The 26,167-nt window shown below is 43.5% G+C and overlaps 1 protein-coding gene across 2 annotated transcripts in view; it reads right to left on the bottom strand.

The window, feature by feature from the left end:
- The window catches only part of csmd3b (CUB and Sushi multiple domains 3b), a 2,718,576-nt gene that overhangs the window by 605,651 nt on the left and 2,086,758 nt on the right, over positions 1–26,167 (bottom strand). For both annotated transcript variants that reach the window (XM_072467431.1, XM_072467430.1), the window contains 6 exons: positions 23,296–23,478; positions 16,799–17,125; positions 13,668–13,862; positions 7,031–7,169; positions 5,480–5,667; positions 5,068–5,256 (listed from right to left, as the gene is read on the bottom strand). In XM_072467431.1, coding sequence (XP_072323532.1) covers positions 5,068–5,256; positions 5,480–5,667; positions 7,031–7,169; positions 13,668–13,862; positions 16,799–17,125; positions 23,296–23,478 — 1,221 coding nt within the window. The remainder of the gene's footprint in view (positions 1–5,067; positions 5,257–5,479; positions 5,668–7,030; positions 7,170–13,667; positions 13,863–16,798; positions 17,126–23,295; positions 23,479–26,167) is intronic.

Raw genomic sequence — 26,167 nt, 5'->3', positions numbered from 1 at the left:
GGCCAGATGTAACCAAATGGGAACAGTGTTTTATGGCGAGCACATTTAGCCATGTGTTTCCCGGCTAGCTTAGCAGCGGGAAACACTGGGCTGGATTCTCCGCTGTCGGAATTCTCCGTCTCGCCAGGGATTTCCCGACGGCGTGTGGTGGCCTACAATGGGAAACCCGTTGGCCGGCAGGTGAGACAGAGAATCCTGGGGGCCCGCCCGGGGTCTCTGAAATGAAAGGGGTAGATACTAAAGCCTCGGATACCTCACTCAACTGCACATTATAGTGAGACTAGCTGTCTCACTCTAATATGCAGATCTGCCAAAAAGTGATCTCACTCACAATGGGCAGGATTCACATTGCGACGTCTAACGCGATCGCATGGGGCGTAATGAATGGGTAGATCCCGGGAGTGGGGTTTCCCGGCATCTACCGGCCACCTTGTGCCACGGCCCATTGAGTTTCCAGCGCAACATGTCCGGTAGATCACGCTCTGAGAAATGTTTCTGTTAGATTGCGCCCAAAATTCTTGGTAGAATTTGTAATGCCAATTCACGTGCCATAAAGCTGCAGATTCGGCTCATAATAGTGAAGCATTCCACAATAGAAACAAAAAATCAAATTTCCATTTGTATAACAAGCAAGAAAAGAACACGAGAAGCAAAGAGGTAGTATGAGAAGAAAGCGTCAGGAAGAAATAATCCAAAAGTTTTCTTCAGCATTTAAATAGTGAAATAGTAAAAGGACCTGATCAAGGACCGAAAAGGGATTTATGCATGGACGGCGACACAGTGGTACAGTGGTTAGCATTGCTGCTTCAGATCGCCAGCGACCCCGGTTTGATTCTGGCCTTGGGTGACTGTGTGGAGTTTGCACATTCTCCCCCTGTCTGTGTGGGTTTCTTCCGCTTTCCTCCTATCGTCCAACGATGTGCAGGTGAGATGGATTGGCAGATCTAAATTATCCCTTAGTGTCAGAGATGTGCAGGTTGGGTGTGGTTGCTGGGATAGAGAAGGGAGTGGGCTAGGTAGAGTGCTCTTTTGGAAGGTGGGTGCAGACTTAATGGGCCAAATGGCCTCCTTCTGCACCATAGGGATTCTATGGATGGGGCATGGTTGAGAAACTAAATGGATATTTTGCATCTGTCTTCACCAAGAAGAGAATCATAGGGAAATAGGCAGCTGAGACACTGACTAGGCTCAACATTGATAAAGAGAATGTATGAGAGAGGCTATCTATTAACATCAGGACTGATACAGCCACATATTTTGAGGGAAGTAAAGTTTGAAATTGTAGAGGCACAGGCCATAATTATCTAATCCTCCTTTGATACATGGGCGGTGTCAGGAACCGAAAAACTATAACTGTTCGACCCTTATTCAAAAAGGGTGCAAGGAAAAGCCCAGTTACTGCACGTCAGTTAGTTTAACCCAAGGTGGAAAGCTTTTAGAAATAATGTCAGGACTAAACGAACAGCCACTTGGAAAGAATTGGAAAGCCAACATGAATTTGTGAAGGGTAAATCATGCTTACAACTTGATCAAGCTTTTTGATGAGGAAACCGAGACAGTAATGCGGTTGATATGATGTGCATAGACTTTCAAAAATAAATTTGCCAATATTCAACTGAATAGGCTTGTCAGCAAAGATAAAGCTCATGGACTAAAAAGGACAGTGTCAGCATGGATATGAGGTCATCTGAATAACTGGCAACAGAGTTGTGGTGAATCACTGTGGAATGGTTTATACTAGACGGTGAAGTAGAAAGTGATAAACGTCAGGAGGACATGGACAGGGTGGATAGAGAGGATGAACAAGTGGTGGTTGAAATTTAATGCAGAGAAGTGTGAAGTTATAAAATTTGGGAAAAGATGTGGAGCCACACATAGGGTGGAATTAATGTTCCCCCACCGCAAGCGAATTTGGAGGTGGGGCTTGCCGTGTGATGATGCAGGTTGGAGATCCCACCACTTACTTGTCATGATATTCAGGGAAACATCATAGCACATACATACTGATGGACAGATCAACGGACCAATCAACACACACACAACACCTCAGCCAATCACAGGCAAGAGCATACACAGTACAAAACAGGGAACACGACACTTCCTGAGCATTCCAGCAGGAGATAGCTCAGGGCACAGAGCTCATAACAAGCCACTCAGACATCCACCATGTGCTGAGTGCCACTACAAGATAGTATTAGGAATAGGTCCACAGATTCTAGGGTTATGATCGAACCTCAGTAACCAGTTTATCACTGTAAATAAATGTGAGCAATAAAACTGAGTTGTACCATTCGCAACCGTGTTGGTTCGTCTGTGTAGCAGAGTACCCAACACATCATTATTCACCTCCCTTCGGCTAGTGGGCGACCTTCCCATTTAAGGGCCTCATTGCAGGTACGACCATTCAGAAAACCCTACGTTTTTTTTCGGCTTAGTAGGAAGGAATAGGGGTACATTGTGTGATCAAGTATAAAGAAAGGCAGGCTCCAATAAGAGCCACAACCCTGTTCTTTTATCCCTCTGAATGGCCAGGTGCTCTCGAGGGTGAGATTTCTACTCATCAAGGACAAGTGCAGAGATTAAAGGACCCTCCAGGAACCAGGAGTCTCAACAACAGGGTTGCCATTCCTGTAGTGATCTCTGTATATCAATATACATGATCAATACAGGTCATGCTAGTACAGACAATTAAACACTAGAGGTCTCACTATCAGGATCTATACAAATAGCTTTCCCGCTCTTTCTGAAGGAGTGTGTATCAGGAGTGCAGAGAGAACAGACATAGGAAAGGTAGAGAGAGAGAGAAGCTATTAGTTATCAAAGTATTGTATTGTATCATTCAATTAGTTATCTCTACAATTGTTTCTTTGTTTCACTAGTTGAGTATTAAGTAAAACAAACTCACAATATTTATTTGTATTACTCAATAAATTAGTTTATCTTTGCAAGAAGACTACTGCTCATTTCAAGAACTCAGCTGGTTCAAAAGAGTACTATATGTATGACACAAAATAATACAGCAATTCTCAAAAGTGACTCAATTCCCTTGGTCGCCCTGGAGATTGGATCAGTGTCGGTGCATCAGCTTTGTTGCCAGAAATCAGCGCCCCACCACCCTCATTTACTTCTGCCCCATAGCCATTCAGCAACGGTATCAGGAAGCCGCAGATTGTAATAGGAAAACAGTTACCTTAATCAGGGAGATTTCCTGCTACGACTGAAAAAAAAAGGTCCAAAGTGGGCTGGTATATGTGTATTTATTTTTTTGAACAGGTCATATCCAGAAGTTAAATTAAGTTACTTTAATCATATTCAGTAAGGTTCAGCAACATGGAAAAAAGGCAGCTTACAAACCAAACCAAATCACACCTTGTCCAGCATTACCTCAGTCCCCCTTCAGTGTGATTAAAGCTTGAAGAGAGAGAATTCAGACACCGAGATCTGGTCCAGGTCATAAGGGAGTTTAATTATTACAATCCTAGGTTCCACTATCCTGCTAGCAGAGATAAAGAATTACAATCAGCTTCTGTGAAAACGTGAGCAAACAGGCCAGTCAAGGGAGTGACTATTGCCACTGAATCCAAGCAGTGAAGTGTGACAGACACAAAATCCTAACAGGCACATTTAATCATTATTCTATTCACCATAATGAACTCGGAGGAGTAATTCTCAATTTCTTCTGGCGATGACCTTCATGGGGCGGATGAAAAGTGGTTGGGTTTAAGATGAGGTGGATGGATAATCTGTTCTGTCGGCTTATTGCCCAGGTCTTGAACATGAAAATTAGCATCCTATTCACGTGTGACCCACTTGCTATCTGTGACATACTGCCGGGATAAGGGCAGGGTGAACATTCTGGATGACTGGTGCTGCCTGCCTTCCATCATCTCCACCAATGCTTCGCATACTTGGAGCTTCTGGACTTTGGTTGGCAGATGGCATCACCAATTATGTTTCTTGCCCATTAGTCACTTCCAGCAAAGCATGCAACCCTTGGCTTGCAAAAATGACCTGTGGTCCCCAGTTTTGCAAGTAAATCCAAGAGCAAAATACTGCAGATGCTGGAAAGCTGAAATCAAAGCAAAAAATACTGAAGCACTCAGCAGGTCTTGTAGCATCCATGGAGAGAGGTACAGAGCTTATGGGTGATTTGGAACTGGAGAAGGAATGGGAAAATCTTTCAAAAAGTGTAGCCTGGTTTCCTACAAGTTCCCACCACAGACTGTTTTCCCAAAGGCAGGCTGGATGTGCGCGCAGCAACCCATCCAGCAGCAGTGCGATGCCCAATTAAGGTCACTGAAGGACCAGTTAATCTGAATTTTCATTGTGCGATAGCTGTTTGTCGGAAGTGAACTGTGTGCGCATCTCCTCTCGTCATAAGAGAGAACACAACGGGAGGTCAGAGCACTAGTCTCAGACTTGGCAAACTCCTGTTTGAAGAAGTGGAAATGCCTGATGCAACAGACCTGCAGGCAAATGCAATCATTTGGAGATGTTACCCCTGCGATGATTAGGACCTTTATTTATGGCACATTGGTCCCCCTATAAGAGGAGTACCTCCATCTTGTGATGCACGCCTACTCTCTCATCTGCCTACACAGTGCTTACTTTTTTCAATGAGGCTGATGGCTGCCTCTCCTCTAGTCCCTCCAATTGATGTCCCACGCCCATGTGCTTCCCACCATCCCCAGTTGCTCGGTGAACACGTGGCTGCGAAATTCAGCAATGGGATGCAAAAGTGGTCATGACATTGGATTCCTGATGCCCAGGGGAAATTCAGCCAGATATTTCAAGTCAGTGACCCTTTGTCATCTGTTTTTTAATTGCGAAGGTCAATGTCTGTATTCACTTTCCCAGTGATACCTCAGGTAAATACGTGTTTGATCTTGCAGTTTAGTGCAGATCAAAAGGATTAGCGCCTCTTTTTCATTGGCTTGCCCACCAGGTGGAAGGTTGAAAATAGTAAAATATACGAAAAGAAAATTAACTTTGGTACTCCCCAAAAACATTCAATAGCTCACAATTCGTCCTGCATGCACACAGGCAACAATTTCTCCAGTCTCTTACCATCACAAGTAGGCAATGGGTGATTCCACCAGTGGTTCTGCTCACACATCAGAGGTTCGTCGTGGCTCATTGTGTAACCAGATTCGCAGCTGAATGCTACAATAGAGCCTATTGCAAAGTCCTGCCCATATCGATAGCCATTCACTGGGATCCCAGGATCCATGCAGGAATATGTATCTACTGTGACACCTGCAAAAAAACATAAGGAAAATATAAAAGAATCACACAAAAAAAACAAAATGCTTATCTAAAACTGAACATTTTGTTTCATTATATTCACAACAGCTGTTCTATAGACAGTTGGTTGCTTCATTGTAACATTTTGTAATATTAAAAACTCAGCCCTGATGAAACAAATCTAAATGACACACAAACTCAATTAAGATGCTACAAGAAGACAAGCGGTGCTTACTCTCATAATGAATCTTGAAACCAATGTTGGAGCGGCTATTATCAGTTGTAAAGAGAAGGTAAAGGTAGTTGGTGCTGCTAAAAAGAAACTGAGGAACTTGTGTGCCATTGAAAGAGCCAAGAATTGGGGACAAAAGGTTTGGTCCATCGTGAATTTCCAGAACGTCATAATTAACTTCAGTCTGAAACCTGTGGGTAGAGAAATTTTAATTCATATGCAAATCAATACCAAATGGTCAAACAAGTTTAACTGCAGTATAATTACAAGTCAATCACTCATCAGGTATCACTTAACCAATGATAGAAAACAAAATAATGATGAGGGGCGTGATTCTCCCCTACCCGGCGGGGCGGGGGGTCCCAGCGGGATGGAGTGGCGTGAACCACTCCGGCATCGGGCCGCCCCAAAGGTGCGGAATCTTCCGCACCCATCCGCACCTTTAGTGGCTAGGCCCGCACGTTTAGGGGCGCACCCCCCCCCCGCACCCCGCACCTCCCCCCCCCCCGCACCCCGCACCTCTTTCCCCCCCCCGCACCCCGCACCCCCCCCCCCCGCACCCCGCACCTCCCCCCCCCCCCCCCGCACCCCCCCCCCCGCACCCCCCCCCCGCACCCCCCCCCCCCCCCCCCCCCCGGAGTGTTTGGCGCCGCACCGGCTGGTGTGGAAGGCCTTTGGCGCCACACCAGCCGGGGCTGAAGGAACTCCGCCGCCCGGCGCGAGTCCGCGCATGCGCGGGAGCGTCAGCGGCTGCTGATGTCATCCCTGCGCATGTGCAGGGGGGTGTTCACCTATGCATCGGCCATGGCGGAGGCTGATGGTCGGCGCATAGGAAAAGAGTGCCCCCACGGCACAGGCCCGCCCACGGACCGGTGGGCCCCGATCGTGGGCCAGGCCACCATGGGGGCACTTCCCAGGGCCAGATCGCCCCGCACCCCCCCCATGACTCCGGAGCCCACCCACGCTGCCAGGTCCCGCCCGTAAGAGACCTGGTTCAATTTACGCCGGCGGGACTGGCATAGAAGCAGCGGGACGTCGGCCCATCGTGGGCAGGAGAATCGCCGGGAGGGGCCCGCCAACCGGCGCGGCGCGATTCGCGCCTCCGCTGAATATCCGATGCCAGAGAATTCGGCGGCCGGCGGGGGCGGGGTTCATACCGCCCACCGCCGATTCACCGACCCGGCGGGGGGTCGGAGAATCCCGCCCCAGGTTTCAGGAAATGATGATCATAAGTAGTTAATTATAAATTGAGCAAAGCAATACAACAATCCTTCTGTTTAGCTGAGCAGGATATATAGATGTCCAAAGAGTACACAAGTCATTAAAATGCTGCTTTTATCTTTGCGAAACATATAAATTGATAAATAATGAAATAACTGTTTTATAGATTCTGATGAAGATGCAGTACCAAATATGTTTATTTAAGATCAAAACTGTGCACTTTCCACAAAAACAAGGTTGCACCATTTAAACCATCCTCGGAAGCACAAAGAATTTGTTTATCACTTCCAATAGTTACTCAAAAACACATTAAAAGAAAAGCTGTGAGATCACCTTTCAAATGTTATTTTGATCGAATGTCCTGGTTCAGCTTCAATTACCCACTCACAATTCTGGGAATCTTTATAATATCCAGGCCAGCCTGGTGATAGGATTACCCCATTAGGAGAAGAAAAATGGCCACCACAAGGAGCTAAAGAAAGAAATATATTTACACCTTAACACATGCATACCAATCTCCAGGCAAATATGTAAAAAAATATCCAACATAAGATAGCCATGAGAAAGAAATTATGTGATTTTGATATTCCCATATCAATTTTACAAGTGGAGACAGTCCCATTGTACACATCATTAATTCTATTCAGAATGCATTTTTGTACAATCAAACAAATTATATGAATATGTGAATATTGCAATTAGCACTTCCCTATTGCAAAATAACCAATTGAAATTAACACATATTCCTCAATCAGAACATGTGGCGTAATATTGTCTATCTATTGTGTTACCACAATGAGAATTAGAGAGGTTTAAAGGATTATAGGAACAGGAATAGGCTATTCTACCCCTCAATTCTACACTGCCATTCAATTAAATTATGGCTCATTTTCAGTTCAATACTACTCCTCCATCTTTGCCTTTATACTTGTACCCACAAAGATTTTTTTTTAACCCATCTCAGTCTTGAAGTTCTCAGATCATCCAGTATTCACATTTTTGTGGCGTGAGTTCCAGAAATCTGTAGTGATCTTTGTATGTTCATGTACATAAGGGGTTAATGGGTAATCAGTAGAATCAGATGATCACTAGAGGGCAGTACCAACAGGCGTCCAAAGGCAACCTCATTCTGCTCCTCTCGCTCTTTTAGGTGTACTGTGATGAGAGAGCAGGACTGTAGATTAGTTCAGAGAGTTAGTGTAGTTACTTTATTTAGATATTGGAACCTTATTGCTAGCATTAATATTAAAGTAAAGAACGCACAAAATTATTGTTTTAGTTACTCAATAAATCTTGTGTTATTACTGGACGACTTTGAGTCTTTCTCATCAAAATTCAGAAAACCTCATCAACAACAGTACTGAATAACATATATTACATTCAGTAGTATAACATAACATAACATACTCCAAGAAGTGTAATAAAACAAAATCCACTACACTTCGTCTGTAAAATTGATGCCTGATTTTGTTTCTAAATGGCTACCTCTAATTTCAGGATCATGCGTTCCCCCAACAGTTGAGATACCTCCTCTGAATCTACTCCATTGAATCCCTTCATCATATTAAGTAGCAAAACATCCAAAGGCATTTCATCTGAGCATCAAATAAAGGTTTGTTTCAAACCACATAAAGAGATATTAGGACAGAAAAAGAGAACTGTTTTAACAAGAATCTTAAAGGAGAAAGTCAGAGAAATAGAGGGGTTTATGGAGGGAATTGCAGAGTATGGTCTTGACAGTCAAAATACATCACCAATGGGGTGGAGCAATTAAAATGAGTGATTCTCAAGTGGTCAGAACTGGAGTTGTGCAGATATCTTGGAGAGTTATACGGAGGGAGAAACAATAGTAAAGGGAACAACAGTGTTCTTTGCATAAGAGAGTGTTGACCATGATGGGTAGAGCCATTGCCATGGGGAATGAACCAGGGAATGGCTGACTCCAAAGCTATTGTTTAGTTGAGAAAGGCAGCAGGCGTGCTCTATCTGTCTGCATAGGACAGGGCCCTGTATGTGAATATACGTAGCTTCCTGCATGAGTAAATGGAGCACATTGTGAGCCCGACTGATAATTAATCTTAAATTGGTTTTTGGTGCAATTCTTGGTCCAATCAGGATTGTTTAGCAAGTGTTGTCCAATCACAAAATTCCATCTAATGTTGGACACAGTGGCCAAGATTTTCCGGTCCCCCTACGGTGGTTTTTCCGGCGGAAGTGGTGGCTCGCTATTGGCCGCCAGCGGGATCTTCTGATCCTGCCGAAGTCATTGACCATTTGCATTGTTTGTCGATGTGCCACTGGGGAACCTGCCATGGGGGGTTTACTTGTGGCATAACCGAAAGATCCCATGGGCGGGAAGTTCTGGAAAACCACTTATGATTTGAGTTGTGCAAGTGAGAGCTGTATGGGAATCGGCTTTTCCTGTTATGAACAGCCAAATGGATGTGTCAATTGATAGCGGGCCATAACTTCCTTGGAGTGGCAAATAATGGCGGATTGCCATGCCATGCCGACTTATTCTTAAGCACTTGCCTTGAAATGAAATGAAATGAAAATCGCTTATTGTCACAAGTAGGCTTCAAATGAAGTTACTGTGAAAAGCCCCTAGTCGCCACATTCCGGCGCCTGTTCGGGGAGGCTGTTACGCGAATCGAACCGTGCTGCTGGCCTACCTTGGTCTGCTTTCAAAGCCAGCGATTTAGCCCTGTGCTAAACAGCTCCTGACTCATGCCGGTTGATAGCCCAGAAACAAAGCATGTCCCCAGCTCCAGCAGCGAAGTGTACACAGAACAGTGCGAATCAGGACTGGCTGCCGTAAAGCAGTTGAGTTTAAAGGTCGCAATGAAAGGGAGAAGGTATGTTTCTAAGATAAGTGAATAGAATGTGGGGATGGTGTTTGGACATCGGTGGGGGAGTATATACAGCAGAGGTAGAGGGCAGTTGGACATCGGGTGGGTGGGGTGGGGGGGGAGGGAGTTTCCGACATCAGTTGGGGATAGTCAGACATCATGAGGGAGTGTGACATGGGGGGGGAATTGGACATCAGAGGGGGGGGGGGAGAGAGGGAGTGCCTGACATCAGTGGGGAATAGTCAGGCATCATGAGGGAATGCAAAATGGGGTGGGGAGTTGGACATCAGAGGGAGGGTGGGGGTGGGTGGGCTGGTGACATGGGAGTGGGCCGGGTTGAATCAGTGGGGGTGGTTGTTGAAGGGTGGTCGAGCTGCTGTGGGGTCGGCGTGGTTAGGTCAGGAGGGGGGGGGGGTGGAAATCAGGTTGGGAGGGTAGGGTAGGAAATCCTATGCAGGGGGAAATCCAATGCAGGTCTCGGTCTGGGTCTTTACAATACTATCATGTGAAAGTCCCTTTAAGAAAAGTGTGTTTCATCAAATGGCTGCAGTGATGTCATTGTATGAGTGGAGCTGGAATGTGATTCTGTCTTTTACTTTTGTTTTGAACTGGGAGCTGCTGCATGTCTTAGTTTCGTTTACAGTTGAAAGCTGTATTCAGACTACAAGGATGTTGGAGTCTCTCTTTCTCTCTGTATGTTAAAAAGGTGTTAAGATCACTTGGTAATTTAAAAGTATACCTGCTTTCTGTAGAGATTTCAAACCTGCTGTCTTTGTTAAAAAGGGTCTTTTGATTCATGGATGTTGTTAGGAAAGTTATTAAGGGTTACCTATGGAGTATTATTTCTGTGGGGATTACCTGTGTTGGTAGTTGATAAACTGTTTACTGTATGTTTATAAAGTGTCAACTGAATTCATAGAATAAATACTGTTTTGTTTTAAAAAATACTTAAGCTCTCTGTTGCATCACACCTGTAAAGTGGGCCCTTGCGCTCCCTCCATAACCAAAATCTATTAAAGAATGTGGGTGAGGTGAACTCCATGATATACTTTGGTTTTCTCTAAACCCTGGCCCATTATAATGCTTGCACTGAAGTTTCCTTCCAACTCTTTAGAAAAACTATGGGCGTAATTTAGTTTTTTCCGAAATGCTGGATCAGGCGAGAAAAGCATAGTGCATTATGCTATTCTCCCATATTTTCCAGCACATCAAAAAAAACAAAATACAGGAGGGCGTGCCCCACGCTGATAACAGCCTACCCAGCTGGCAAGGTCGGCTTTCCTGAGTTTGAAGCACCAATAATAAAAGGTGCCCCGATCTCCAGCACTAACCATCAAAACATAGAAACCATCATGGACATGGAAACCCCCCTCATGCACATGATGAATCCCCCCCCCCCCCCCCACCCATACAGAAATTGGTAATCCACCCCCCTATGGAGCCCCCCAGAGGAATCCACTATGGTATTACCCCCCAGGAATATCCCTGGCAGTGTCAGGGATAGTGCCAGATGGCAGTACCCAGGCACTACCCGTGTACTGTCAAGCACTGTTCATCTCTCCCTTGGGGGCTGTACTTGTCTGTGCACTACAGCTGGTTCTCTTCGCCTGGTTCAAATTGCTCAAGGCCTGTTGTAAACAGGGGAACCCTAATATGAGGGGGACGAAACAGTGGGGAAGCCCGCTAATGAGATTAAATGCGTTTATATGAGGACCCCAAACTTCCTGGATGGGAACCTCAATACGTCAATGGCAGGGGGCAGGGACGATTGCATTGCGAGATCCTGCTGGTGAAATTCACGCTTTTAGCCTCCTGCAAGACTTTGCGCGCCCATTTTATCAGTTGCGTAGTGTCAAATTCCTGGCCTATACGTGTAAAACTGGCTGATCCATCCAAAGTTAGCGATTTAAATCGCTTTATCGGATTATTCCCAGCGCAGCAAAATTGTCCAGTGGAAGTTAGTCCTTCTAGATAATTGCCGGGTAAACCCATAGGTGGGAAGGTGGGGGTACCCCTAAATCTGACACTGGGGAGCCAGGTGGCTATGGGCCATGATCTACTAATCATCTGGACATACAGCCGACAGACTTGGCATCACACCATACTGAAATTAAAATACAACATTACTCATTACAGAAGGAGCGTGTCCACACATTGCATGTTTTTCAATTAATCAAAAGTTTGATGGACAGCTATTTGCTGGTCCTTTTCCATGGCAATGCTTTGGCAAATCAGATTTGCCCTCTCCGGTTTGAATTTGAACAAAAACTTGGCAGTTAACTGTTCCTTGGTGCATTCTTTATGGCAGTGACTCTACCAACCAGAGTCAATTTTCCAACCAATTAGCATTGTCTTTTCATGCAGTATAAATAGTTGCTCCACTTATTATTTGTATTCTTGAGGACTGTCCAGATGAGTTAAAGCCAAACGGTTTCGACAGCCTGTCTCTTATTTCAGCAATACTCAAGTTGTGCACTACGAATTGAATGGAATTTGTTCTGGACATTTCCCAAAATTTAGTTGAAGGGAATTTCTACTTATGCAGTGTCAGACAAGGTTTCTGACAATTTAAAGAGAGTAAATAGAGCAGGGTGTTGTCAATATACATGGAAAAACTGACTGTGCATGTGATCGGACGTTGGGCAATTTTTCAGGTAGGTAGCACACTTAGGGAGGGGACCAAACAGCCACCATAATGTTGCCAAGATGAGCTAATCAAGTGCCAGCAGGTAGGGGTAGTAGGCAATTAAGGCACTACTGGAAAATCTGAGCACAGACAGCTCTGCAGGTTCACCAGCCCCACTGAGAGATGTGGCCACTGCTGATGCAGCAAGAGAAATGTGAGAGTGCCTCCATTTTGAGATTCCCCAGCAAGTATGTCAAAGAACTGTTTATTTTGTTGGGGTCAAGTAAGCAGACACCTTTGATTGAGATGAAATCCCTCTAGCATTGAGGACCTAGGGACTATCTTTACCTTTGGCAGCCCCCTCCTTGAACGATGGAGCCTTTAGCTCGGATGGTCTCCCCTTGCCCATCCCACCCTGGCCCCTCAGGAATCTTCAAAGAGGCCCCTCCACTACCAGAAAAATCCTAGCGATCCAGGAAAATGTCTAATAATTGGGCCTTAAATTGCCTAAATTGGCTGCCTATCTCCAGTCAGCAGACAGCCGAGCTACTGCGTTTCCATACTCTGTGTAACTTTCCCAGTGGTGGAACTGTGTCTGAGAGATGTCCCGCTCGGTTTCCCCAGCATTTTACCACACCTGGCCTCCCCATTCCTATGACCCCCACCTCACAAGTCGCAACCTGGGATAAAATCCAACCCTGGTGTGTTTTTAGATGATGTTGTCGAGAGGCAGCTTGTAGATCAGAATTGGGAGAAATATATCTTGATAAGATTTCCCTTAATCATACGAACTCCAGAGAACACAATGCAAGCTTATAATTTAAACCATTTAAATCTGAATCTGCACTGCACTGCAATGGCCAATTTATCCTTCCTGACATTTGGTGTTGAAAACCAAATGCAGTACTCCAGGTAAGGTCTAATCCAGGCTCTGTACAATTGAGACATCACTCTCTCACTTCGAAATTCAAACTTCCTGAAGATAATCATGAAAATGAAATGAAAATCGTTTATTGTCACAAGTAGGCTTCAAATGAAGTTACTGTGAAAAGCCCCTAGTCGCCACATTCCGGCGCCTGTTCGGGGAGGCTGGTACGGGAATCATCAACATTTCTTAGCTTTGTTGATTACTTTCTATTGTACACGTGTACTGATTTTGAATGATTTTTGTATATTGACCCTGAAACGTCTGGTCCTCTGCAGCTCCCAGTTCCTGACCATTCAGAACATTTGCGATTTCACTTTCTTCAATGCAAAGTGGATCTCTCACTTTCCTGTATTGAATTCAACCTGCTATCTAGTTTTGACCTTATGCTTAGACCATGTCTCTTTGTAACTTCCTTCTCACATCTGCACAACACACACTCCCTCCTTACTTTCCACTCCTTCATCCAAGTCATTCATACATGTGGCAACAGCTGAGGCCCCAGTACGGATCCCTGGGGAACATCATTTGCATGTTGGTATTTATTTTATCTAAAACCTTTAATGATACCTTCACATTTCGGAATGGGGCCACTCCACATGACCTTTCCATCTTTCAAAACACATGTTATAGTTTCTGTCCCTTGGGTTTTGATGAATCCCTCTTCGCAGAGAACAGATACCGAGTTTCCTAACTGAAAATTGTCACCGAACCGTCGACCATTAATGGGAATTCCAGGATCAGGACACTCATTGTGTCCAAATGCTGTGCAGAGAAAAAGAAGGAAATTATAGTTAAATTTACATGTTGCCATTTGGAATTTAAAGTCACTCTATTTTGAAAGAATCCTGATCAGTTAAATACAAAAATATTCTGCAATACAGTCAGTTAGCTAATCACTTCTCATGGAATCGCAAGGCCTTTCACATGAAAGAACAAGGGGAAGGGGAGGGTTGGGGGAATTTGGAGAATAAGACAAAGGAAAGGAAAAATGGGAGGATGGATGAGGAGAAGAAAGATGAAGAGGGGAGGAAAAAAGAGACAAACTCACATTCATGTATTACCATCAATATGGGGTGGCCATGGTTAGCACTATTGTTTCACACACCAGAAACAAGGTGCTGCTCCTGGAATGTTCTCCAGCACTCTTCCTGATTTATTGGTAATGATAGAGGGAGGGTAATGCTGGGCCATGAGGTTACATGATTGTGGTTGAATACAATTTTCTTACTGCTGATGGTCAACAGTGTCTCGTGGATGCTCACATTTGAGTTTCTGGATCTGCTTAAAACACAATATGCTGGAGAGAATCCTTAATGAGAAAATGGGCATTAATCTCCACAAGGTCATAAGACAGATGCACGTACGACAGGGAGATTGTTGAGGAAGAGGTCAAGTAGGTTTTTCTCCGTCAGTTTCCTCAGCACCTGCCATAGATTCAGTTTGGCAGATACGTCCTTCAGAATGTGGGCAGCTTGGTCAGCAGTAGTGTTGACGAGCCACTCTTGTTGGTGGGCATTGATGTGCCTCACCCAGAGTACATTCTGTGCCCTATCCACCCTCAATGTTTCTTTCAATTGGTGCTGAACATGGAAGATTACTGATCAGCTGAGGTGGGTGGGGGTAGCGTTGGAAGGATGTGGTAGGTGGTGATCAGCCGGAGATTTCCTTGCCCATGTTTGGCCTGATGCCATGATACTTCATGGAATCCGGAGTCAATGTTGACAACTCCCGGAGCAACTGTGTCCTGACTGTATACCACTGTGCCACCAACTTTGCTTGGTCTCTCTTGCCGGTGGGACAGGACATACTACTCAGGAATGGTGATGGAGGAGTCTGGGACATTGGCTGTGGGGTATGATTCGTGGAGTGTGACTATGTCAGGTTAATGCTAGGTTGATCTCTAGTACAGTTCTCCTAATTTTTGGCACAAGCCTCCAGGTGGCAGCAAGGATGTCTTTGCATGGTCAAGCAGGTAGGGTGTAACATAGTAATTTCTGGAGCCTAAGTTGATTCTGGGGGGTCTGTTGTTTTATACATTGTAAACTTTTCTTTAGTTGTTTTAAATAACTAAGTGCCTTGCTATGCCATTTCAGAGAGCAGGTGAGACTCAACCGCATTGTGTGGGCCTGAAGTCACATGTAGGCCAGGCTAGTTCCGGACAGCAGATTCTCTCCCCCAAGAGTCAATCAGATTAGTTTTTACAACAATCCAATAGTTTCATCATCACCTTTGCGGAGACAAAATTTTAATTCCAGATGTATGAATTTAAGTTTCAATTCCACTGGCAGCAGTGGTGGGATTTGAACACATGTTCCAAGAGCAACAGCCTGGGCCTCTGGATTATGATCCACAAATAATGCCGCAATACAGATCCAAAGTGACAAGTGACACCTCAGAATGCTCTAAGGAAGGCTTCCACCCAAAATATTATTATATTCTTTCATCAATTGATGCTCGCTTTCAGTGAACAGACCAATCCCCATATTATACCATACTGGCAAAATAATGTCTCAGTAAAAATATGAACAAAACTAGCCCCAAATTTTAAATTATTTATGTGATATCAAAATACGTGGCAGATTATACTTTGCACGTTATGCTTAGCATCAGGTTAGTTGCCACCTTATCGTAATTACTTTTACTGTACAACATATCTATATCATGATCATTGCTGCAAGGAACTGATCAGAATGATTTCTGTTCTGGCAGCGTCTACAAGCAGCAGGCTAGCTCACATTTACTTGAATCAAAGAAAGCAAAATGAGAAAACCATTAAGAAGAAAAAGCCTTTGGCAACACTATTGGTATTAAGCGTAAGTCAACTTGACAAATGTCAGAGTTAATATAATTTCAAAGAATGCAATAATGCCACTGACAACCTTTTAGTGATGCTTCGTACCACAAACAAGAGCCTTCGACAAAAAAAAAGACAATGAACTTTGAATGTCAATTACTACTTAGATCTTTCCTGCAAGAGTATCTGGGGCCAACTTTGAACTTCCACTTCATCGCCTAGTTGTGTGCAATCTTGGGTTGCTCATTAACCAACTGACTACAGCTATAAATGGTGTAAAGTAAGCACAGTCACACTTGTACAAACTGAAACTGACAGGATACTTACAGGACACAAGCCAAGGAAAATAATTGTGGGAAGACAGATACACAACGCATTACATTGGAATGGCATCTAAATGATCATGAACACACCGTTTTTTAAAGAATCTTAAGGACAAGTCATATAAATAAATGATGGAGGAAAGAATAGAAAATTATGCTGATTGGAACAAATTAAGTAAATAGGGTGACAGGGAGCTTATGTAGCACATCAACATTGGCTTAGGATGTTTGAATTAAGTGATCGCTTTCTGTGTTGCCAACTGAGCTGCATTGCTGATCCACTCATCTCTGTATGTTTAATGCTGGTGAATATTAATATAGAGATATCATATGTGTATTCAAAAGATATTGTTTGCCGAGTAGCTTCTTGTAAGGACAAAACTTTAAACATTCACCCCATTTATTATAGCATATTATTGCAAACCTGTGAAGAGATTCACCAGTGATGCTAAGTAACAATTATTGATATTGTCTATTGAATAATAGAGTTTTAAAACCAAATTTCAAATTTAAGAGTTTGTGGGTGAATGAACGTGGTGCCCTGAATCATCAAATGCATCAGATTAGAAAAGTAAACGTACTGCTGTATGTGATGTTAAATCCTCGTCCGGACATGGAATGGTCAGCCTGAAATTCCAACCGTAAAATGTGACTGTTGCTGGTGAGATGCGAAGGAACTTCGGACCCACTGAATGTTCCCAGCAGAGGTGAATCAACTGATTCCCCATCTTTAACTGCAAGGAAGTCAAATTGAGACTCCAGGTCAAAATCATTGAAGGAAAGGTGAATCCGACTCCCTCGGACTGCAACGATTAGCCAGATACAGTTCATGTTATTGCTGTAGCCTTCGGGGTAGTCAGGTGACAGTACTGTTCCCACAGGCGCAGTGAAGTTAGACAAGCAAGGAACTGTAAACATAAGATCAAACATGTTACGTTCAGAAAATTGGAAGCATCCATTTAGAAGGAATTATTATCATGTGAAACACTTTGTACAATGGCACCACACAACTTTAGTGAATCATTCAGTGTTCATTGCGAAATAAAACTGAATATACTGCACTGCACTGAATACACCGCATATAGTACAGGACAGACGTTGTCCTTATAAAGGCAACTGTCAAAACTACAACACACAACTCAGCTCCATGAAATACAACCGCAAGGTTAACTGGCTTTTTTTTTTACATTTTCTTCCATAAGCTAAAAATAGCTGAGAGCACATAAACGGGATAATGGTGTCCCATGCTGCTTTATTATTAGACTACCATATTGAGCTCATTACAAAATTGCCCATTTGGAAGCAGCAAAAACTGTCAAAAATAATCCAATCACTCTTGGGTTACTGCCTTTTCTATGTCATGCAGTGTATATCTAACTTCAAGGATAGCTACACCTGGAATCTGCAATCAGCAATTCTAACAGGTTAAAAAGCCAGGAGCAGATAATGTTCAGGACCATATTTGGCAACCGATGTAGCCTTCAGGCATGTGGAAATCAGAATAAAAGTTAAATTTGAAGCACTTCTCAATACTTTATATTCACTATTTACTATCAGGAATTCTAGCATTAATTAGCCTTCTGTAATGGCAAACAGAACAGACCACAATACAATAATAAAGACAATCTAGGACCTTGGCTGCATCTTAATGTTTCTTCATATGCATAATAAGCATTAGTCAGCATAAGCCATGAACAACTGAAATGTTCTTCATTTGCCAGAATAACTCACTTACAGTCAGCTAAAATAATGCCTCCAGTCATGATCCATGGATAAATTCAGTGGTACAGTAAGTTGGAACAATGCTCTTTCACAACTGGGACCTGGGACTGTATCCAGCAGAGGTATATGGCAGGAAAATTTACTCCCTCTGATGGCTATTAACGGTTTAAGTTAAATTAGTTTGGACTGCTTACGGTAATTCAGAGCAGGCATGATTCCATGCACAAATCTGCCTTCACAATTAAAGATGGTCATAAAATTTTTCTTCTTTCGGACTACCACTTGAAGTCTGAACATGAAGAAGCAATTTTGGTTAATTTGACTTCTGATTTAAATGGTTCAAAACTGGGGGTGGGGTATTTTACAGCCGGTCTCAGTGGGATATCCTAGTCCCACCAACGGCAAACCACTACCATTGGTTTCCCAGAGGCCGGGGGGGAATTCAATAGGAAATCCCATTGACAGCAGTGGGACCAGATGATCCCGCCACCCACCAACAGCGGACCACCTCCAACAAGAAGGCGTGGCGAGTCCGGGGGTTTGCTGGGGGGGGGGGGGGGGGGGGGGGCATTTAAAAGTGCCCCATTAGGATTTTGAAGTCACAGTTGAAATACAAAGAAATGCAAATCGATACAGCGATATGTGTTTTGAAACTCTTTTAGTTGTACACAAAAACATTTGCAAAACAAATAATGGGGCTGGATTCTCCACCAGTGGGATTCTCCATTGTGCCGGCAGCGCACCCATGCCCCTGGTTTTCCCAGTGGTGTGGGGGGCCACAAAGGGGTATCCATGGCAGGTGGCAGGAATGAAGAATCCTGCTGCCGGCAGGAAAATCCCACCCATTTTATTGTTTGAATAAAGTGGACTTTATTACATTTTAATTTTTATCTTTAAAAATGTTGCAGTTAAATGGTTTGACCTGCAAAACAGCTGGATTAGAATCAGATGGACACACAGCTCCCATTTGGCATGACTATTTGCTTCAATTTTGTTTCTACATTAATTACCCATATGATTATCATGATCCACAGGTTCACATAGTGCTTATGCTGAAGATACACAAGTGACGTTGTTTTGTTGTTGTTTCTTTTCTCACATCTAGAGGTACACAAGGCAGACTTTCATCTGATTTCATAGTGATTTTTTTTCTGGAACAGGATGCTAGCCTATCGCCAGAGGTGAGATTGAGGGGCCACATCAAACATGGCTGACCAGGACTCTCTCTCGCTCTTACCGCCTGATGTTTGAGTGTGTTAGAGGTTGATGCTCAACCTGTTGGCCACGTTATGAATGCACCTTCCTTGGCCATCAAGTCCTGGGGTGGGACTCGAACCCCTAGCTCCTAGCTCAGAGATGGGGACCCATTGCCCAGCCTTCGTAAGTGGTGCATTCCCCATTTATATTACTGGACTAATGGCTCAGACACTTGGACCGATAATAGAATGATTGTGGTCTGGCTTTCATCTACAAAATATTGAACTTAGCTTTTTCAGCAAAAAGAAAACAATTTTCTTCTGCCTTCCTGACGCCGTGCCATTTTCATGTGGTCTTTTCCGGAGCCAGGAAGGCATTTGGTTCGAAATGAATGTGCACCGCTTCTGAGGTCGGCATCTCCAACGTGAAGAAAATTGTATTTCCTCCCATTAATTTCAAGTGCTGGTGTGGGGTTTGAAAGCCCTAAAAATTAGAATTTATTACGTGGTCACATTAGTTTCAACGCTGCACTTAAAATAATTCCCATTGCAATTGCAGCACTCCTGAGGACTTTACATGGTGGATATTGGGGAGTGGCTATGGAGGATACATGAGGGACATGGAGTGGGCTTGGGATGGCTTAGGTGATCTGAGGGAGCATGGAGGTGTATTGGGAAATCTGAATCGTATCAAGCAAAATTAGGATTGGGTGGAGTGGGCTGAAGAGGTGAGGGGTGAGGTTTCGGTAGCCTTTAAACAAGGCTGGGAGTTGGGCTACTGTACCCCAGAATGGAGACGACTCTTCTAAACCAGCCCACCTCTGGCACTTCATTGTGGTTTGCAAACTGCACCTGAATCCTGTGTGGGAACACGAAAATTCTGGACTATCTTACACACATGGTTGGGTGTACAGTTTGGTAAACTCAAAAGTGAGCAAGTCATATTTTCTGAATCTAAAGAAAATATGGGCTGAATTTCAAATCCTACTAATTTGTGAATATGGTGGTTTGAAACAAAAACTATTAATAGGGATGACCATAAAACTGCAATATTATTGTAAAAATCCAATGGTTCACAAATGTCTTTTAGGAAAGGAAAACTATTGTCCTTACTCAATCTGGCCAATATTGATTCAAGGTGCCAACCCCATATGGTTGACCCTTAATTGGATGAATGGCCATAGTAAGACCACCTTCACAAGGGCAGTTAGGAATGGGCAATACATACTGGCCTAGCCAGGAACAGGCACATCCTGGGGACAATAAAATAAAAATGAAATGTCTTATTATTAGACTACCAGCTGGATCAGAATATTTCTTCCACATCACTGGGGACTGGTTGCAGGAACTGAATTAACATTAGAAAGTTTAATTATTGAACCAAGATAATTTGATGACTCAAGCTTTACAGCATGTTCATTGATCTCTCTCACACTATTAGCAAAATCGATTTTTTTCTTTATTGCACTGGAGAAACATTACTGGAAATCTGATCTGTCACCTCCTTAAACTATGCAGTGCAGTTATATTCAGCTTGATAGGTAAAACGCTGGAAACCTCGGTAGAAAATCTATTCCAACAGCTCCTGCAATCCAGGCCTCATTTGAGGAATGTGATGTTGCCAGTATTCCATGTGGAAAACATTTAAAAAAGAAAGGGAAGTGCAGTGATACAAAACCAAAGATTGTGTGAATCCAATTGGCAAACATTGTCAGGTGTATGCTGGCTCCAACAGCAGGCCTGAAAGCCAGAGCAAACCTGCCTCAACCACTTGGGGGAGCTGCAGCTGGAATTCAGGTCTGTCTTGCAGCGAATTACCTTTTGGGGCTTGTTTCTTTGAGGGATGAGAGATCCCTCCACGTGTTGGTGGCAAGAGGGATGGAAACTCTTTAGTTCCAACAGCACCACGGGCAGAGGTGGTTACTGCTGGGGCTACACCCAGCTGAGAGACAGTGAGGGATTTCACCCTCACAGCAAGGTAAGTGGGGTCAACGGTTGCTTGGATTTGCTTGCAGGCAGGCCTTGGCCAGGGGTGGGAATGGCTGGTGAGGGTAGTTGTCACTGGTTTGCTGGGGGGGGGCCTCCAAGGGTCATAAAGTGCCCTATTTGAAAGGTTCCCCTCCCCACCTCAAGCCCACAGTGAGGTCATCAGCATTTTACCTGGTAGTTAACCCGTCAACACAAGTACCCCCACAAATGGTAAACTGGCAGCAGTGGTAGGAAGAAGCCCTTATTTGGCCACTTAGATGGCGCAATTAACGTCTGAACAAGAAGGCTGTCCCGTACCTTCCCCTCTCCTGGCAGAATGCCCACCCTATCCGCCCCACTCCCCAATACCTCATGCCCTGCTTCTGTTGGTGCCATAAAATTCACCCTAGCTTTTTTCAACTTTTTTTTAAATAGCAAAAATGGTATGAATCCTTCACATAGTGTTATATATGATAAGATCTCCTTCCCATTGGCTGAAGTTGGAAAGTTACCACTAAGACGTACTTCAGAGTTAGGGACCAAAGCTTGTCCAGGATTGCTTGGCTCAGTTCTGGACCAGAATTCCTTCCCAAACTTCTCCAACTCTCTATCTTCCTGGCTCAGTGTCAAACTTTGACATTTCTTCTGTGTAGCACCTTTGGATATTTCACTATTTTGAAGAAGCTATATAAATGCAGGTTTTTGTTCTGGTTGTAGTGGAAGTACTTGTTTCAACTTCAGCTAAATACACAATTGATCTCAACCATGACGCACACCATAATCAAAGAGCCCACTTTATTCATACATGAATGATAGTCATTTAGGGAGGTACATCAATACTTTAGAGTATCTGTAACCAACTGCAGCATGAATCACCACTTTCAGATTATAGACAAAAGGGAAAAGTTAAAGGAATGTCAAAACAACGGACTTGTTTGAAATATATTTATTGATTTTTATTATTTCTCAACAACTAAGATCCAAGAGGAATGGTAGACACTCTGATTCCAATCTGACGCGAATGCAGTTCTGTAACCATCTGGGTAGCAATGTACAAGAACAGCTAAAGTCATTGATGCTCGAATGTTATTTCCTTCTTAATGGCAAAAAGAATTGTCTTGACTAAATGACTTATTCTAATATTCGTTTATGTCTTCACTTCATACCACAGGTTAACCGATAGACTATATAGTCACACCTACTGTGACTTTACTTACCTATTTTAATTTCTGTCAATTTGAGAGCGAACGGTAGCATTGTGGTTAGCACTGCTGCCTCACAGCGCCAGAGACCCGGATTCAATTCCAACCTTGGGTGATTGTGTGAAGCTTGCACATTCTCTCAGTGTTTGCGTGGGTTTCTTCCGGGTGCTCCAGTTTCCTCCCAAAGTCCAAAGATGTGCAGGTTAGGTGGATTAGCCATGCTAATTGGCCCCTTAATGTCCAAATGTTGGGTGGGGTTACAGTGATAGGGTAGGCGGATTGGGCTTAGGTCGGGTGATCTTTTAAAGGGTCGCTGCAGATCTGATGGGCTGAATGGCCTATGTCTGCACTGTAGGGAGTCTATGATTCTATAAGTTGCTTCTTTTCTATCCTAAATCCATTGATTCATTGATGCCCCATCATCCCATTGGCCCATTTTCTCTGGTAGCTTTGCCAAGTGGTTAGTATCTATGTGAAATTCAACAGCAAGTGTCAGGCTATTTAACTGCAGAAGGATTCCAAGCTGAGCCCAGTCCTTTGTCAGCCAGTGTGTAGAAATGTGCACATAACAGGATAGTGATCATTTGTAGCATCCTGAGCAATTTACCCTTCCCTAAACCAGGGTCTCTGAGACTAGTTATGCTACTCAGTATTGATGGTGCTTTAATCTCATACTTCATCTCATACTTACACCGAAGCTCTGCTAACTACCTTAGCCAATGCGGGACCTCCAACTTTAAAGTCTAAATTCCAAGTTGATTAAAAATAGTGGCAGCTACTTCAGTAATAAATGAGTGTGAAGGTGCTGATGGACTGATCACTATCTTGGTTCTACCCAGCTGGATCCAAAAGAAGTCCACTTTAGAATACCACAGATAAGCAAAAATACTTTTATGGGGGAAAATTTTATTTCATATTCCAACATTTTCCAATGGCTCATAACAGAAAAAATAACTTGCTTGGCATAAGAAGTAAAAATGGTGTACTTACAGATGCAAATTGGTACATTTGCTGACCATTGATTGTTGTCTTGACAGAGAAGAGATTTTTCTCCAATCAGTTCAAATCCAGATTGGCACTGAAATCTCAAAATGTTCCCATTGGAAAATCCATCTGTATCACGTACACCATATAAAGGAGTTCCAGGATCACCACAACTCTCTTCATCAATTTCTGTGTGAATTAAATGGAAAAGAAATATCAGAACCTTAGGCACTATTATTTCTCAACACTTTACTTCCGACAGGTATTTTTGAAAACACTGGGGTGTTTTTTCATTTCATGCATTCCATCCTTCTGATTGGCGACTGTTTGAAGTTGAGCCCGACTGTTTGCAAACTTGATGTTGCAGTTGGCCAAGAAATGAGCTGCCAACTGCATAACTGTGCCATTCCTGTAAGCTGTCTGTGCGAAGTCTGCACGTTCTCCTCATGTCTGCCTGGGTTTCCTCCGGGTGCTCAGGTTTCCTCCCACAGTCCAAAGACGTGCAGGTTAGGTGGATTGGCCATGATAAATTGCCCTTAGTGACCAAAAAGTTAGGAGGGGTTATTGGGTTACAGGGATAGGGTGGAAGTGAGGGCTTAAGTAGGTCAGTGCGGACTTGATGGTCCGAGTGGCCTCCTTCTGCACTGCATGTTCTATGTCTATAATATCTCCATATCATTGCACAACTTCATCCCTGCCTGAGAACAACTGCTGCTTGAATACTCATCCATGCCTTCATTCCCTCCAGACTTGACATTCCAGTGTTCCTCTGGCCAGCCTCCCATTTTGCACCCTCCACAAATTTGAGACTATCCACAGCGCTGCTGTTGATTCCTCACTCACATCAAGTCTCATTCACACCCGCCCTTGTGCTGGCTGATCTACATTGGATCCGAGTTCAACAACATATTGATTCTTAAATTCTCACTCTTGTTTTCAAATTCCTCTGAGGTGTCACCTCTACCTGTGTCTGTAGTCTCCTCCAGCCCTACGATTCTCAGAGATCTGCCCTCTTTTAATTCTGGTCTCTTGCAATATCCTCGATTTTAATCATTCCACCTCTAAGCTCTGGAATTCCCTCGGCAAACAATTCTTCCCGTACTTTTCTTTTCTCCTTTAAAGGCTCCTTAAAAAGTTTTGACATCTGTCGTAATTGTGCCTTCTGTATTTCGGTGTCATATTTAGTTTGCTCAGGTTCTGAGGGACATTCACTAATTAAAGGCACTATCTGAATGCAAGTTGATGCTCTTGCTGAGGTAACCAGTGTAAGTAACCACAGTTGTGCAATCACCGGTCTCAACACCCTTCAATTCCTCAAAGGATGAAAAATCAAGGATTCTTGCTTCTGGCCAGTATGTAAGTGTGAATATGGGGAAAGGATGTCAATTTTGACAATATACTATCAGTGTAAATGCCCTATCGTCAAAATAGCAGGGACAAAGTTAGTTCAGGGGGACAATTTTAATTTCCTGCTTCTAGTTCCCTGGTAGACTATTTGCTGGCACAGTTCACTCAAGAGTTAAGATTCCCCCTCCTGAGAACTGTCGACAATATCAACACAGAAATTGATTAAACTTTGAACCTTCCGAGTCTGGATCATTCAGTTGCATGCTGAACAGAACAATTATCTGATGATTAAGCCTTCTTTGCCAGTTTATCTCTCAGCTTCTACCAATATTCACATTGTAATAGCTGGGATGATTACACTAGTAATTTTGTAAACAGAATTTTACTTTTAAATAATGCCGTCACAGTATGCATGCTTCTGCTGCAGAAAAATAACTTATCTGAATACTTCACGGCCAATTAAACAGAATTTTTTCTACCCATTTTCAAGGCCATTGAATTGTCTTGTTTATTAAGCAGAAGCTTATGACATAAAATGTACATTATTAAATAATTCAACACATACTTAGGTTATATAATAGCTTGTGAGTCTGATGCACAATGATCACTGACTTAAATTGTTTCTGGATCTCTTATTGATGGTGAGTGGTCATTGAAATCACGAGGAACAGAAGGATTGATGAATTAAATCTCCATTACAGTTTAGTTTTACTTCACACAAGTAAGTCTGGCAGCTTTTAAAAAAACCAAAGTGATAGACAAATGTAGAAGTAAAACTCACAGATCCTATTCTCAGATACGAGAGGTTCACAGGTTGCAAATAGAGCTACGATTGATTCTGATTCTCTAATTCATGCCCCTTTAGAGTGAGGCTCCTTACTGGAACTACAGGATTGGTGAATTTACTCAAAATAAATTATTTGTCTGGAGGTTCCCATGCAGCTTTAAAACTCCAACAATGGAAGATTCTGAACTCACACTTGACGACCGGTGATGTAATCTTTTGGGAAGTGACCTCCTAATTGGCTGCAGCTGTGCACACTTCTCTATTAAGGACAGGGGCGTGCTCTCAATGCTGCAGGTCCAATCAGAGAGCTGGCAGCACTGGAGCCTCAGCAGCCCCACAAAGAGCAGTGGGCTCTGGCAAGACAGGTTGGGGACTTAAAGGACACCTCCCCATAGAATGACCTCAGAGGCATTGATGAAAACAAGAATGATGAGAAGCTCTTCAGAGAGGAGCCCCTTGGAGCAGAGGGGAAGCCTCTCTGGAAGAATAGTTTGGCAAAAAATAGCTTTGACAAAGAGTCATTGGACTCTTTTCTCTCCCTGCAGATGCTGCCAGACCTGCTGAGATTTTCCAGCATTTTCTCTTTCGTTTCAGATTCCAGCATCTGCAGTAATTTGCTTTTATTTATGAAATAGTTTGAGTCATGGGTGTGGTATTTCATGCAAACCAAAGCATTTCTTGTTCATGGCTCATCACTGGGACATGGAGCTCCCTGCTCTGAGGAGCCTCTTGGAGCTGGGGATA

The sequence above is a fragment of the Scyliorhinus torazame genome, chromosome 11 (genome assembly GCF_047496885.1).
Source record: "Scyliorhinus torazame isolate Kashiwa2021f chromosome 11, sScyTor2.1, whole genome shotgun sequence".
In the NCBI taxonomy this organism is placed as follows: domain Eukaryota; kingdom Metazoa; phylum Chordata; class Chondrichthyes; order Carcharhiniformes; family Scyliorhinidae; genus Scyliorhinus; species Scyliorhinus torazame.
Note: the sequence above shows the minus strand (reverse complement) of the source record. Positions and strands in the feature narration are given on the sequence as shown.